The sequence below is a fragment of the Phyllostomus hastatus genome, unplaced genomic scaffold (assembly GCF_019186645.2).
Source record: "Phyllostomus hastatus isolate PE091 unplaced genomic scaffold, TTU_PhHast_1.1 phas_contig_62, whole genome shotgun sequence".
In the NCBI taxonomy this organism is placed as follows: domain Eukaryota; kingdom Metazoa; phylum Chordata; class Mammalia; order Chiroptera; family Phyllostomidae; genus Phyllostomus; species Phyllostomus hastatus.
The window spans coordinates 6,541,036-6,556,267 of NW_025333921.1; the positions used below are offsets into that span (position 1 = coordinate 6,541,036).

General features: G+C 32.2%; 1 protein-coding gene across 2 annotated transcripts in view; it reads left to right on the forward strand.

The window, feature by feature from the left end:
- The window catches only part of LRFN5 (leucine rich repeat and fibronectin type III domain containing 5), a 295,021-nt gene extending 282,785 nt beyond the window's left edge, over positions 1–12,236 (forward strand). For both annotated transcript variants that reach the window (XM_045848568.1, XM_045848569.1), the window contains 2 exons: positions 3,073–3,116; positions 11,909–12,236. In XM_045848568.1, the coding sequence (XP_045704524.1) occupies positions 3,073–3,116; positions 11,909–11,926 (62 nt within the window). In that variant the 3' untranslated portion in view covers positions 11,927–12,236. The remainder of the gene's footprint in view (positions 1–3,072; positions 3,117–11,908) is intronic.
- Positions 12,237–15,232: the final 2,996 nt, after the last annotated feature.

Consider the following 15,232-nt stretch of genomic DNA (forward strand, 5'->3'; position numbering starts at 1 on the left):
TGTCTCTCTCTCTCTCTCTCCCTTCCCTCTCTAAAAAAATAAATAAATAAATAATAAAATCTTTAAAAAAAAAAGAATATATACCTTTAAAAAAAAAGAAAAATAAATCTATGGGAAGGTTGGGGTTGATTAAACACACCTTGTATAATGTCCAAAACACAATATGACTCAGATGAATGAATGAGTGAATGGGTAGATAAATGTGTAAATGAATAGGGCCAGGGAAGATGGTGCAGTAATAAGAATTTTTGTTAATGAGCACAATGGAGAGATTTGTGTTCTGTATATTTTATTATTAGAAGCAAGAAATTCTTTGTCTCTTCCTTTTTGTTTTTCTTTGTCATTTCTTGCATTCCTCATTTAACCAACCCTTCTATGTATGTATGTATGTGTGGTATGTATATATATGTATATATACTCTGTGTATATATACATAATCATATGCATATATGCACATATATTATCTCTCTGTGTGTATATATATACACACATATATATCCTGTATGTACATATGACCCGAAACATATTTGCTACTGGTTGTTGTCAACTATGTATAAGCTATATATGGTTTTTGCTTCCTTATTCATAAATGTTTGCTTCCTTGTTCATACATATTTTCTTTGATTTTTAATAATTTTATACTACAAATTCAGCTTGTTCAGTGGTAATACACATTAATAGACAATATATTTAGAGATTTACCCTAAACATTATTTACTTATATGTTTCCTTGTTTTTTTGTTTCTTTTGGATAATTGTCTCCAATGTGAAAATGTCAAACTCCTATTAAAGTAGGCCTTTAAATAAATATATATATAAGTACTTATTACTTTTGTATATTATATATATATATATACACACACACACACACACACACACAATATCTGAGTGTCATAAAGGGATAATGAAGCATCCAAGAAAGCAATGCTCATTTTTATTAGACAGAATGAAGACTATCACTCTCTTTGCTGTGTAAAGCCTTCCCTTGAGTCCTAGGAAGAGCCCAGTGTTTCTATAAGTGTTATGTGGATGCACATGTGAGTGTGTGTTAGTCCTTCAGGAAAAGGACTTCAGTAGAGATGTGGATTAGATGGGAAAACATATTTTTCTTATCTCCCTCAGTGGATGATGATGATGATAACAATAATAATACTCTATATTATAATGCTTGTGAGTTAAATATGAGTAAATTATGAATAAGAAATATCTCATTTTTAAAATTTCAAGGAGGATACTCTGGTTTTTCCTCAGATCATATAAATCTTTTGCCTTTGACTAAAATTTCATGGAGGAAAGAGAAAATAATCAAAATTAATGACTGGAACTTTAAAATAGTTTCAGAACTCTGTCTCTTAGATTACTCAATTTTTTTACTTCCATACTAGATTAATACATGCTGGGATTACAAATACAATTAGTTTTGTCATTTTGTTTGTTTGAGGGTTGTTGTTTTTTGTTTTTTTTTTTTTTGCAATAGAAACTATTGTTGTTATTGTAGCAGTACAGGTGATGACTTAATATATGAAGAATGGTAAACATATTAGTGCAACCCAGTCATCCTAAAAGTGCAGTGTTATGTGAAGTGGAGCATAGAAAGCAGCAGTTTTTTACTGGGAGTATGTTCAGCTATTTCAAAGTCAAAATTTAAGGTTTGAAGTTACCATCGGATAAAACATGTACACTTACATATTCCTATACTCTATATAAGTAAAAATCTATCTATATACATAGATAGATTTTATATGTATATTTATAAAACTAATCAGTTAAAATAATAATTTTTGGTCCTTTAAAATGGACTATAATTAATGTAATGAAGTTAGATTTAAGAGGGGTGGTTATCGGAGAACTTTCCCAAGAACAGCTGTACAAACTATCCCTACTATTTATCAGATTACAATGGAATATAAACTCTCTAGTACAAATTAATCTTTCTGAACATCTTAATGATATCCACCTCTACAACTTGTATACCTTCATCTATTCTCTTCAAATACATAACTATTGTTCATGAATTTTAAAAACAAAAAAAATTCAAATACATTCAGGGAAAAGTTATCAAGTCCCTTTATTTTGTGTTTGGAAGTGGATATACATTTAATCTTGGGGCTATATTGGCTCTGCCATAATGCAAGTTTCTAATTATTTTCTTCTGTATAATGTGCAGAAGAAATGTCTTTAATGTCTATAATATAGAAATGTCTATAATGTCTTTTTATTGCTTTCAGCAATCTAGAGATTTCAAGCCTAATCTCCAGAGGCCATTGTACATGTATATGGATATTTGTGCTGGAGTTTTATAAGAAAATATTTTGCACTTTTCTCATCACACTCATATTGAGAATGACTTTTACTTGAAATGCCTAATTTCTTCTTCTCACTGTGTCATATGTTAATGACTAGCAGAAATATTTGCTTTAAAAGAGGACATTTTGGAAAGAAACAGAATGTGTGCTGTGTAATGCTGCATAATGGTATGAAACATTTATAGGCAACTGGAATCACATATGGATTATGAGGGCAGAGGATTTGCATTTAGAACATTACTGTTTTATATAAGGATAGATGGGTATGTGATGAAATGTATTCTTGTTTGTAGGGTTATTGAATAATGGCTTGCATGACAAATGAATATTTTACACTCTGTGTGGTAAATATGGTAAAACTACATTTTCTCCCTTGGATTTTTTTCCTTGATGTATTTTTTCATATTAATCAAATACAACTCTCTATTTGAAATGTTGATTTTGAGCAGAGAAAATGGAAGAGATGCCTCATTGCCCTACTAAAGTTCTTGCAGGAAAAGTGCATTCCATATTGATAATTGCTCATTTTAGTCATCAGAATAATATCCTAAAAATCCCAGTGTATAAGTATTATGAATCAAGAAGTAACCATAGAGAACCATAAAATATTATAAAAGTCCATTGCAATTAACCCAAGGACTGGTAAGTTAAAAAAAAAAAAGGAAGTCTAGATAAATCTTTAAGAGAAATCATCTCAAGATTTCAGTGTTTTAGGGTCTGTTTCTTAAAAAAATAATTGTTGATGATCCTGAAATTTTATCCCCAGATGCTTTGCTGTCTAATGTTGACCAGACTGTCCAGGAAACACAGGTGAGATTCTTGTTCACTGCCTCATATTTTAGCACTTTAGATGATATAGTCCTTTATAAGTTATTTTTTAATTTTTGTTTTCTGACCTTATGTAATTTATTGATATTTTTCATTAAAACTTAAAGTCAACAGTAAAGAATAAAATTCAGTAGAGTTAAGTAAATTTCTGATTCCTAAATTTTGACATATTTCTGGTTAAGTGAACATTTCTCATTCATTCCGTAAAAATAAAGGAACACCGATAGGAGTGGAGTCACTCTTGGAATCATGCATAATATGATGTGCAGTTTAGAAATATTTCCCAATGGGAAGAAAGTAGATTAATAAAATCTATTCACTCCTCTCCTTGACCTCCACATCTTAATAGGAGCTGAGACAACACATTATATTTTACTGAAAGTGGTTGGAGCAGAGGTGTTTCACTGTTATCTAAAATGAATGAAGCTGCTATAAAATGTGGCAAAAGACTCCCCATGAAATATTCATGGTGTTCCTTTTGTCAGCAAGAAATTACTCTTCTTGGTGTTTTTTTTAAGTTTCAAATGAGTATTTGATTCCTGCATTTTAATTTGATCAGAAAGTGTGTTTCAGAGCAAAATAGCACTTTAGCAATCTGTTCAAACAGCTGGAATCATCAGCCATTTGCTTGAAGTTTGGCACAGAAAAAAGTACCCTGCTTTTAAAAGTTCTATAAAAGGCCATTGATTTATTTCTTGGTAATAAAAATAAGATCTTGTGGGTTTTTTTTAACACTTTGTGTTTAAAAGAAGACAAGAGCTTGGACAATCATTCACAGTTGGGATTAAACTGTGAATGTAACTGTAACTGCAAATGTAATTTAGTAAATTCCATCCAAAATCAAACAAAATGTTTTTCATGCGTTATTTCTTTACTGAATTTAGGATTCCACTTTCATGTTACAAAAAGTAAATAAAAACCTCAGGAAAATATTATGCTAAGTGAAATATGCCAGCTGGTGAAAGATAAACACCATATGATCTCACATATCAGAGGAATCTAATGAACAAAGTGAACTAATAAAAAAAATAGAACCACAGGCATGGGAACATGGAACAGATGGAAAGTGACCAAAGGGGACAGGGGAGGGGTATAATGGTGGAAAGAAAGGGAAGGGACTAGACAAAAAACATGTATGAATGACCCAGGGACATGGACAGCAGTGTGGGAACTGACTGTGGGAGCAGGGCCTGAGATGGGCAGAGGAGAGCAAAAAAGGGAAACATCAGGACAACTGTAATAGAATAACAATAAAAAATGATTTAAAAAGAGAGAGAGCAAGATGGCTCACAGGAGATAATCAATAGCACAGGGGTCTAGCACATGCTTTATATTCCATTTTGTGTACTCAACTGACCTGCATGAAGGTGCATGGTATTGCCTCCACCCCATTTTTCTTTCTCAGTCTTAACCTCTCTCTCTCTCTGTCTCCCTTCTCCCCTCTTTCCTTCCTTTCTTCCCTCTCCTTTGATTTTAAAGAAATTCTTTTATCATATAACTTTGGACATCTAGCTGTTCTGAAAGTTAAGGTATCTTTGGAAAGTATAAGGAAGCAAATTGTTCATCTATTGGAAGCAGAGTCCAGAATGATGCTAAATATTCTATCATGATTGGAAGCAAGAAAGTAAATCTGAATAATTTTTCAATTACCAATTAAAATAATTTTGCAAACTTTCATACTTCATGGGACATGTAACATATTATAGGATTATTTATTTATTTTACCCATTGTTAGAAGACAAATTTACAGAAAAGTAACCTCCTTGGAAGTTTGTATGCTACCAGAGATGGCCCAGGGTTTGCCAATATGACAAGCACATAGATTTTGACTAGTGACTTTCTTTGTCTTAAAGTAAGTAGTATTAATTACAGAAAATCCAAAAAATAGATTTAAATTAAAAATATATATAAATTCTTCATAATCCAACACCTAGACACAAATACTAAGAATCTCCGGTGTATAATAATCTTTTAGTGATTTGTCATTTGTATATGTAGTAAATTCATATGTATATATGTGTGTTTTGTACTAAATTTACATAGTGAAATTGTATATGTGAAATATGTCACCTTCTTTAAAAACTTTGTTGAGTCTTTAGTTCCTTTTATAAAACAATGATTATGTCATATCATGAAAAATTTCCTTCTGTGATCTGGCTAATTCTCCCTTTTTGCTCTCTATAAGACTTTGCAAGAAAAATAAATTCACAGGCAAAGAATACTTTTAACAAAATTTAGTGGCAATACATCATTCACTTGTGTTGTAACTCCTTGCTACATTTCTATTGTCAGATATAAATCACCATAGGACATCAGAATAACTACTCTTGCTACATAGTGAATGATTGCTGGTATAACTGGCCTATTGTTTCTACAACTGTCAGGTCAACCAGTGATTCCTCTGCAACAATTGTGATCTCTGTGCTCTGAGTCTCCTCTTGGCCTTTCGCATGTCAGCAATACTTTGCTGTGTGTGAGTGACATGGTGAGGAAGACAGTTGGCAGAGATTCCTGTGCTCACAGCTGCTCCACTCTTTTTCGGGAAGGGGATATAAAAGTTAATTTTATTTTTTTAAAGATTTTATTCATTTATTTTGGGCAGAGGGGAAGGGAGGTAGAAAGAGAGGCAGAGAAACATCAATGTGTGGATGCCTCTCACACACCCTCACTGGGAACCTGACCTGGCTGACAACACCAGGCATGTGCCCTGACTGGGACTTGAACTGGCAACCCTTTGGTTCACAGGCCAGCACTTAATACACTAAGCCACACCAGCCAGGCCTACAAGTTAATTTTAAGTTTATATTTTCTTCAGCATGGCGACAGATATCTTTTTCTACCTAGAAACAAATATATTTTCCAAAAACTGGGCACTGCCCATTGCATTAAATTTAAATGAAAATGCTCTCTATGTATATAGAGGGTAAAAGTAAAAAAAAAAAAAATGCACCATGTTCCTTTTTTTAAAGATTTTATTTATTTTATTTTTAGGGGGGGGAAGAGAAACAGAGGGAGAGAAACATCAATGTGTGGTTGCCTCTTGAGCATCCCCTACTGGGATCCTGGCCCACAACCTAGGCATGTGCTTTGACTGGGAAGTGAACCAGTGACCCTTTGGTTCACAGGCCAGCACTCAGTCCACTGAGCCACATCAGCCAGGGCAACATGTTCCTTTTTCGATATAGAAAAATGTTTCTAAAGCAACAATATTAAATTGATTTGATCACAGTCCTTAATAGAACATCAAGCTCCAATGGGGAGGTACAGAAATGGCAGAAAGGTTTCATCCACTTAGGGGTTTAGGTGTTCATTTTCATACACTGTTATCTGCTAAGATGATTTTTTTCTGAGGGTAAAAAGTTAATACACATTTATTTTATTTCCATTAGTTAGAATATGTCCTATGTCAGTTTTCTTCCCTGAGACCTTTTCCGTATGAAATACACTGAGTTTAAATAGTTTAATGGATCACATACAATATTCTTCTAAAATGAAATCATAAAATCCTAATCACACTAAGATGAATTGAGAGCAATGGGCAAAGAAATCATTGACAAAATTAGTGATAATTACTCTACAAGTAAACTGGCACATACTCATAAATTAACCTTATCTTTGAAAGACTTTCATGCTTAAAATGAACCTGGTAAAACAATTGATATTCCATATCTGACAAGGTAAGAACAATTGACTAGTTTGTATTTATACTGAAAATTCCTTAAGTAAAATTTCTTAACACATTTGCTATGTTCAGACCAACAAAATATGTGCGCCTTGTGTGTCTGTGTGTAAATGTACACATGGATACTGCTTATTCTGTGATTGCCTGCTCCTGCCTTCAAGTGATTGTTTCCTGATTTTAGTAAATTTGATTACTGATTATTTTGTTTAGCTCTAATCAAGGTATTTAATTTAAAAAATTTTTTCAGAACAACTAGTAAAGATTCAATAACTGTGAAAGAAGTGCAGTTCTTTTAGGGAAACTAGTAGTATATAAATGAATAAAAAGTAATGTTGATTATAAATAACATTTATTTATTTAAATAACATTTATTTAAGCAACATTTAAATAACTATGGGGAAACACAGAAAAATATATGAAATAAGTGCTAATGAGCAAAGCAAAAATGTGTATATGATCCACATATCTCTCCTATATTTTTTCCAAGGAAGAATTATCTACATATAATATTTGGTTCTGTGTTTTTTTAATGATATTCCCTTCAAGTGAATTTTAAAAAAAATGAGGAATAAAATAGGCCCATATGTAGAAAACATTTTATAATAATTAAAGCACAATTTTAACATATTTATTTGAGCATTATAGAAAATCAGAAAAAAAATTAACCTTAGTGTCAGTCCTGACCTTTAGAAATCATTTCCTTAATTTTTAGATATTCTTTTTTTGAGTTTTGTATTTACTTAATTTCATTTTATTATTTTAAATTGCTTATGCTATTACGGTTCCCACTTTTCCCTCCTTTCCTACTTCCACCCACCCCCACCCTCTCCCCGTCCTATATTGTTGTCTGTGTCCATGGGTCATATATAAATGTTCTTCCAATAATTCCTTTACCATCTTTCATTCCATCTCCAGCACCTCCTCCAGCAGCTGTCAGACTGCTTCAAATATTTAAGCTTCTGTTTCTATTTTGTTAGTTTATTTTGTTCATTAGATTCCACATTTAAGTGAGATTATATGGCATATGTCTTTCACTGACTAGCTTAATTCCCTTAGCATAATATTTTCCAGGACCATCCATCCTGTCACAAAATGTAAGCATTATTCCTCTTTACTACTGCATAGTATTCCTTTGTGTAAATGTACCACAGCTTTTTTATCCACTCATCTACTAGTGGGCACTTAGGCTCTTTCCAGATCTTAGCTATCGTAAGTAGCACTGGTATGAACATAGGAGTGCATATTTTTTTTGTGTTGGTGTCTTTAGTATATATTCTCAGAAGTGGAATCACTTGGTCAAAAGGGATTTCCATTTTTTATTTTCTGAGGATACTCCAGATTTTCCACAGTGGCTACACCAGACTATATTCACACCAATAGTGCACTAGGGTTCCCTTTTCTCCACATTCTCACGAACACGTTTGTTGACTTATTGATGATGGCCATTTTGACAGTCCAAAGGTAATATCTCATTGTGGTTTTAGCTTTCATTTCTCTGGTGATTAGTGATTTTGAGCATTTTTTCATATATGTATGGGCCATCTATATGTCCTCTTCAGAAAAGTTTTTTGCTCATTTTTTAATTGGGTTATTTGTCTCCCTGGTGTTGAGCTATATTAGTTGTTTTTATATTTTGGAGATTAAAACCTTATCGGGTATATCACTGGAAAATATATTTCCCCATACAGTAACTTCCCTTTTCATTTTGGTGGTGGTTTCTTTAGCTGTGCAAAAGCTTTTTATTTTGAAATAGTCCCATTTTTTTATTTTCTCCTTTGTTTTCAGTGCCTTAGGAGATATTTCAGCAAACATATTGCTATGTGAGATATCTGAGATTTTACTGTCTATGTTTTCTTCTAGGATTTTCATGGTTTAGTGGCTTACATTTAAGTTTTCTATCCATTATGAGTTTATTCTTTTGTATGGTGTTAGTTGGTGGTCTAGTTTCATTTTTGTCCATGTACCAGTCTAGTTTTCCCAGCACCATTTATTAAAGAGACTGACTGTCTTTGCTCCACTGTATGCTCTCTTCACCTTTGTCAAATATCCATTGATCATAAAGGTGAGGGTTTATTCCTGGGTTCTCTGTTCTGTTCCATTGATCTATATCTTCAAACTACCATATATAAGATAAAAATCTCTCAGTTTTGGCTGGTGTGACTCTGTTGGTTGGAGCATCTCCTGTAACAGAAGGGCTGTGTTTTCAATTCTCAACCTGGGCGCATAAGGAGACAACACATACTTCTCTCTTACACCAATGTTTCTCTCCTTCCTCCTCTCTCTAAAAGCAAGGGTAAAAAGTCCCCAGGTGAGGATTAAAAGAAAAAAAAACTTTTATAGCTCTTTTTTAAAAATTCTCACTTGAAGATATGTTTATTACATTTAGAAAGGAAGGGGAGAGAGAAAGAGAGAAAATGAGACAAAGAAATGTGGATCAGTTGCTTCCTAAGCTCACCCCAACTGGGGATCGAACTCACTACATTTTGGAGTACAGACAACCACCTCAACTACCCTGCTAGGGTTTTTTGATAGTTCTTAATTACATTCTGAATATGTGCAGCAACAACATTTTCCCACAATCCATTTAACATAGGGCATTTTTCCTTCTCTTGATGTTGGGTATCTTTAATTTGCTCCTTTCTTTGCAGTACTGTCAGTAAGACTGCCCACAGTGTTTTATATAATACCCTTGAACTGTTATGTGAAGACCATTACCAAAACATTCTGAACCTACCCCAAATTTATAATTTTGGGTTTTTGTTTAGATCTTTATGGAATCATTGTAAGAGTATGTTTATTTATAAATAAAGTAAAATATGTCATTTTAAATATCCTACATATGCAAGTTTTTTTTATTAGGCTTCATATTATGTCATCATTTCAATGGTAGAAGCATCATGGCAGACACATTTATACTGTAACATACAAAACTTTTTGCTACACCTTAATTTTCAAAATTAACAGATTTTATATAAATCATAATTCCAGTTTGTTAATAATATTATGTAATATGAAATTATATGATACTAAAAGCTCTTTAAGATATGTCATCTTACAGAATCATCAATTTGATATTAAAATAAAATTTGTTAATCTGAAAGAAATAATTTCAAAAATCAAACTAATTATTCTATCTACTATATTTTTCTTCTGTGTATATTTAGTGTTTTCAACATTACTACTTCCTGAAACTTGAACTTTGATATAGTGCAATTATATATGTTTTTCTATTAAAGGAAACATTATTACATATAAACAAAAACTTGTTGATATTCAATTTCATCAGAATAAGCCACACTATAAACCAAATAGAGAGGAATTTAGGTATATCCAGTTATAATTTAGTGATTTCACAATTTTTAAAGAATATTCCAAGCCCTGGCTGGCATAGCTCAGTGGATTGAGCGCGGGCTGGGAACCAAAGTGTCCCAGGTTCAATTCTCAGCCAGGGTACATTCCTGGGTTGCAGGCCATAACCCCCAGCAACCGCAAACTGATGTTTCTCTCTCTCTCTATCTCCCTCCCTTCCCTCTCTAAAAATAAATATAAATAAATAAAATCTTTAAAAAAAAGAGTAACTATACAATCCTTTAAAAAAAAAGAATATTCCAGGTAAAATATGATAGTGCTATCTGTATTTATGTTGTTTCCAGGGTATTATTTTTACAAATAGGATACACATCAGTTACCTATTAACAATCATCATTGTGTAAATGTCTTATTCAATAATTCTAAAAAATTACTGTTTGTGCCAAAAATAATTTCACTGATTTAAGATTATTGTTTTTTAAGTATTTTGCCTACCTTTATCAAAAAGTATCTAAATTATCATAATATACTTTAATGATTTTATCACCAAGTTATCCAAATAAGTTCTACATCAGCATTTTGACATAGAATATTCAGTAAAGTAAGAATCTCTATTTCATGATTCATTTGTACCATACATTTTATAACCACTAAATTGTAAATATGTAGTTGGTTTCTAATGTAAAGGAGAATAATTATTTATATTTCATATGTATGGAATTATATAGTTGTAAAACAGATTTTTCCATCTTCATCAAGCATAGACTTTATAGGCATAAATGTTAAATACTCAGAACATATTAGAAGGAAACATTTATAATTTACTATTCTTATGATCTAATTATAGAAGTATCTATTATATATAATACAGTAATATATTTAGATATTTTTATAATGATTTTTATATTATTCCATTCAAAATTATGTTAATTATGGAATGCTTTTGCTTGTGAGTTATTGTTAGTTTTTACTTTTAGTTGTTCATTTGGTGAGAAACTAATTATAGATGATGAATAATTATCTTCATTATTATTCAATGCATAATTAAATTTTATAAAATTTAAATATTATATAAAACTCCCAACAGAATGTATTTAAAGAGTAGAGATCACTAAGGTTTTACATGTGAGAAAAAATTCCATCTGATAGGTTCATATTTTAAAAACCAGTGTGAATATTTGTTAAAACTCAGATGCTATGCATTACTGAATAAAATTATATTTTTTCTTTTTAAAAAATATTTTATTTATTTATTTTTAGAGAGAGGAAAAGGGAAGGAGAAACAGAGGGAGAGAAACATCAATGTGTGGTTGCCTCTCGCACACCCCCACTGGGGTCCCCACCTGGCCCACAACCTAGACATGTGCCCCAACTGGGAATCAATTGGGGACCCTTTGGTTCACAGGCCAGCATTCAATCCACTGACCCACACCAGCCAGGGAAAATCATTATATTTATTATCTAGGGAATGTAAATGTGAAATACTAAGGCAGGGAAAAATTCCATGCCACAATTTGGCTTTGATATGCTTAGCTGTTTGGACTTAATACATTTAAATTCTTTTTAAAATATTTTTTTAATAAATCCACCACTTTGAAATTACTAAGCCATATCTTCAGTACTAATGTGTGTGTTGAGGCTGCTTCTAGAGGCGTGTTTTGTATCTTATAGCAAGAAGCATCTGTCTTGAGTGCTTGATGTACAGTAACTTCCAGACTTCTAGCACAATGATCTTACAAGCTATGTGTTTCTTCCTTTCTTTCTTTTTTTCCTTTCATTTCAGAGGCTGGAGTTAATCTGAAGAGCACCACTTCTCTCTCTCCTGAAAAAAGTTGCCACTGATGTTTTTAATGGATAAAATTCAAAAATGTTTCAAATCACAATGGCTAATTGTTGAACTCGTGTCCTAGAAGAAATTGTTCACAGGACCAGAAACAGATGTCGCTGATGTTGGTGGAACTGGCTCACGTTTCATCCCCTTTTAAAGCCAAATTGTTTTTTCTTCTGGCCCACAGTATTTTTTTTAAAGAACAAAAGAAAAAAGCCTACATTGGCATCGAGTTCTGTATCAACCCATGTTACATTGCCATCCATGATTTAAGACTGTAGAACCTTGAATAATCTATATCACTTTAACAAATAAATGTTTTACTATGACAGAATTTGTACATTGCCTGATTTGTGGAACTATCACTTGCTTCAAGTGTGAGTGGTGAAATTATGATTGCAAAAACTAATAGTACCATTTTACATTTATGTAGTGCAAAAACTTAAGGGATAACAAATTGCTGTATAATATTGGGACTATTTCTTCCATGACTGAAGTCCTCCCACCTCTATGGGAGAGTAATGCAGCTATTTAAACAGCATTATAGAAATTTTATGCCTCAGTGTAAGACAGAAAGTGATGAGGCATCTCTTTTCCTAGTGGGACTTCAGAAAGCATCAAGGTAGGCATATTGTAATTAATACAAATTTATTCATTGCTTTTCTAGAGAACCACAGCAATGATGTTTTAATAATTTTAGGCCTTATGTTTCATTTTAAGTGCCCACATTTCTCCAATTTTGCACAATTCAAGGCTAAATAAAGAATGTATATCTGATTTAGCACCAGCATAAATACAAGTAAGATGTCTTTGATGGCTAATAAATGTCAATATGGTCATATTTAAGCATCATCCAAGCATAGCATTGAAGAGCTGGTCCTGGTGTCATACAAGCCTGAGTTCAAGTTCTGCAGCTAAGTGATTTGTCCTTGTCCACCCTACACTTCCATTGTCTTACAGGAAAAATATATTGCAAAATTTGTAAACACACTCAAATTAATCACTGCACTAGGTATAAGCAGGGAATTCAATTAGAAATATTAGTAGTAGTGTTATCAATTGAAACCAGATTACTTAAAACATTAGAGATTTTGTTTGTTACTTGAAAATTCTGGTAGCTTTGAATTATTAAAAGTAATATGTAGTTCAATTTTTTTAATCAGTTAAAACTAAAAAAGCCAGAAAACATTGCATTTTAAGAAATTTCAATTAATCTATTTATGATTTCCCATTATTTAGACTATTATGTGTATATTCAACCATCCAAAGAGAGGTTACAGAATGCCAGCCATTCAATGGCACTTACAATCTGTGCTCAGGAGCCAACTACACTAGACAGCAATTCAAACATATGTGCACACACAACACACACACTCACACACTCCCAGACACACATGATGTATGACTGAAGCAAACAACAGGTTTGAGTTGAAATATTGTGGTCAATTTGTGACCTTGGGCAACTGTCTTCATTATGTTTCTTGACAACTCTAATGCCCTAGAGCCATCCTGTTTACATATGTGTAAATGTGTATATGTATGAATAAATGTTTGTGGTGACAAGGGGAAAAATGAACGATATTTTATATAAGTGGAATCATAAAATATTTGTCTTTTTGTAACTGGTTTACCCCATTTACCGTAATAGCCCAAGGTTCATCCATATTGAAGCATGTATGAGAGCTTAATTATTTCTTTTTATAGCAGAATAATATTCCATTGCACGCACATGGCACATTTTGTTTATCCATTCATACATTCACACATACATTCAACTCTAATAACACTTGAGTTGTTTCCACCTTGTAGGCACAGTGAGTGAATAACACTAAAGTGAACATTGTTCTACAGGTATATATATTTGTTTGTTTTCAATGCTTTTGCTTTAGACCTAGCAATGGAATTCCTGGTTCATATGGCATTTTTTTCTGTTGTTTGAGGAACTGTCAAACTGTTTTCACTGTGGTTATAATACTTTACATTCACTCAGTGTGTAAGTGTGCAAGTGTTCCCATTAGACCACATGTGTAATTTTTTAAATAGTCACCCTAGTAGGTATGAATTATCTCATTGTGGTATTGATTTGCAGTTTATTGATCACTACATATTGATCTTCTTTTCATGTACTTATTCACTATTTGTATGCCTCCTTTGCAGAAATGTTAACTCAAGTCCTTACCTGTTTTTAAATTGGGTCATCTTTTGTTATTGACTTTGTTTTCTCTATATATTCTAGCTATTAAACTCTTCTCATATATATCATTTGCAAGTATTTTCTCCCATTCTATAGGATACTTTTTCACTTTCTTGATATTATATTTTCATAAACAAAAATGTTTACTTTTCCTGAAGTTCAGTTGTATAATTTTACCTTGAGTTTTTTTCTTTTAGCTTTATATCTAAGAATGTATTGCCCAATCCAAAGTAATAGAGATTTACCACTATATAGTCACTTAAAAGTTTTATGGTTTTGGCTCTTATTTTAAGTGATTGAGCCATTTTGAGTAGGTTTTTATATACAATTTGAGGTAAAGCTCCAAATTTATTCTTTTAGATGTGAAAATCCAATTGTCCCAATACCATCTGTTGAAAACTGCTTTCCCCATTGAATAGATTTGATAGTTTTTTTTAAAAAATAGTTGACTACAGTTGTATGGGTTTATTTCTAGACCCTATATTATATTCCATTGGTCTCTATGTCTGTCTTTATGCAAGAATCACAATATTTTGGTTACTGTAGCTTTGTAAGTTTTGAAACCAGGGAGTGTGAGTCCTCCAACTTTACTCTCGATGCTTTGGCTAGTATGAATCCCTTCCAGTAGCATGTGAATTTGAGGGATGGTTTTTCCACTTCTGCACAACAGTAGTTGGCATTTTAATAGGAATGGCATTGAACCTATAGCACTGACATTGTAACAATATTAAGTTTTTCAATCCATGAACACAGCATGTCTTTCCATTTACTGTGACTATAATCTCTTTCAACAATGCTTCTAGTTTTCAGTACACTTGTCTTTCGTCTCCTTGGATAAATTTATTCTTAGTATTTTATTGTTTTAGATTCTATTATAATAGGAGTTGCTTTCTTAATTTCCTTTGTGGATGTTTTATTTTAGCTATATTTCAAAAAAACCAACTGATTTGTGTGTGTTAACCTTATATCCTGAAATTTGTTTTAATTGATTAGCTCTAATAGCTTTCTTGTGAGTTCTTAGGGAGTTCTACATGTAGAATCATGCCATTTGTTAACAGAGATAGTTTACTTCTTTTCACATTTGG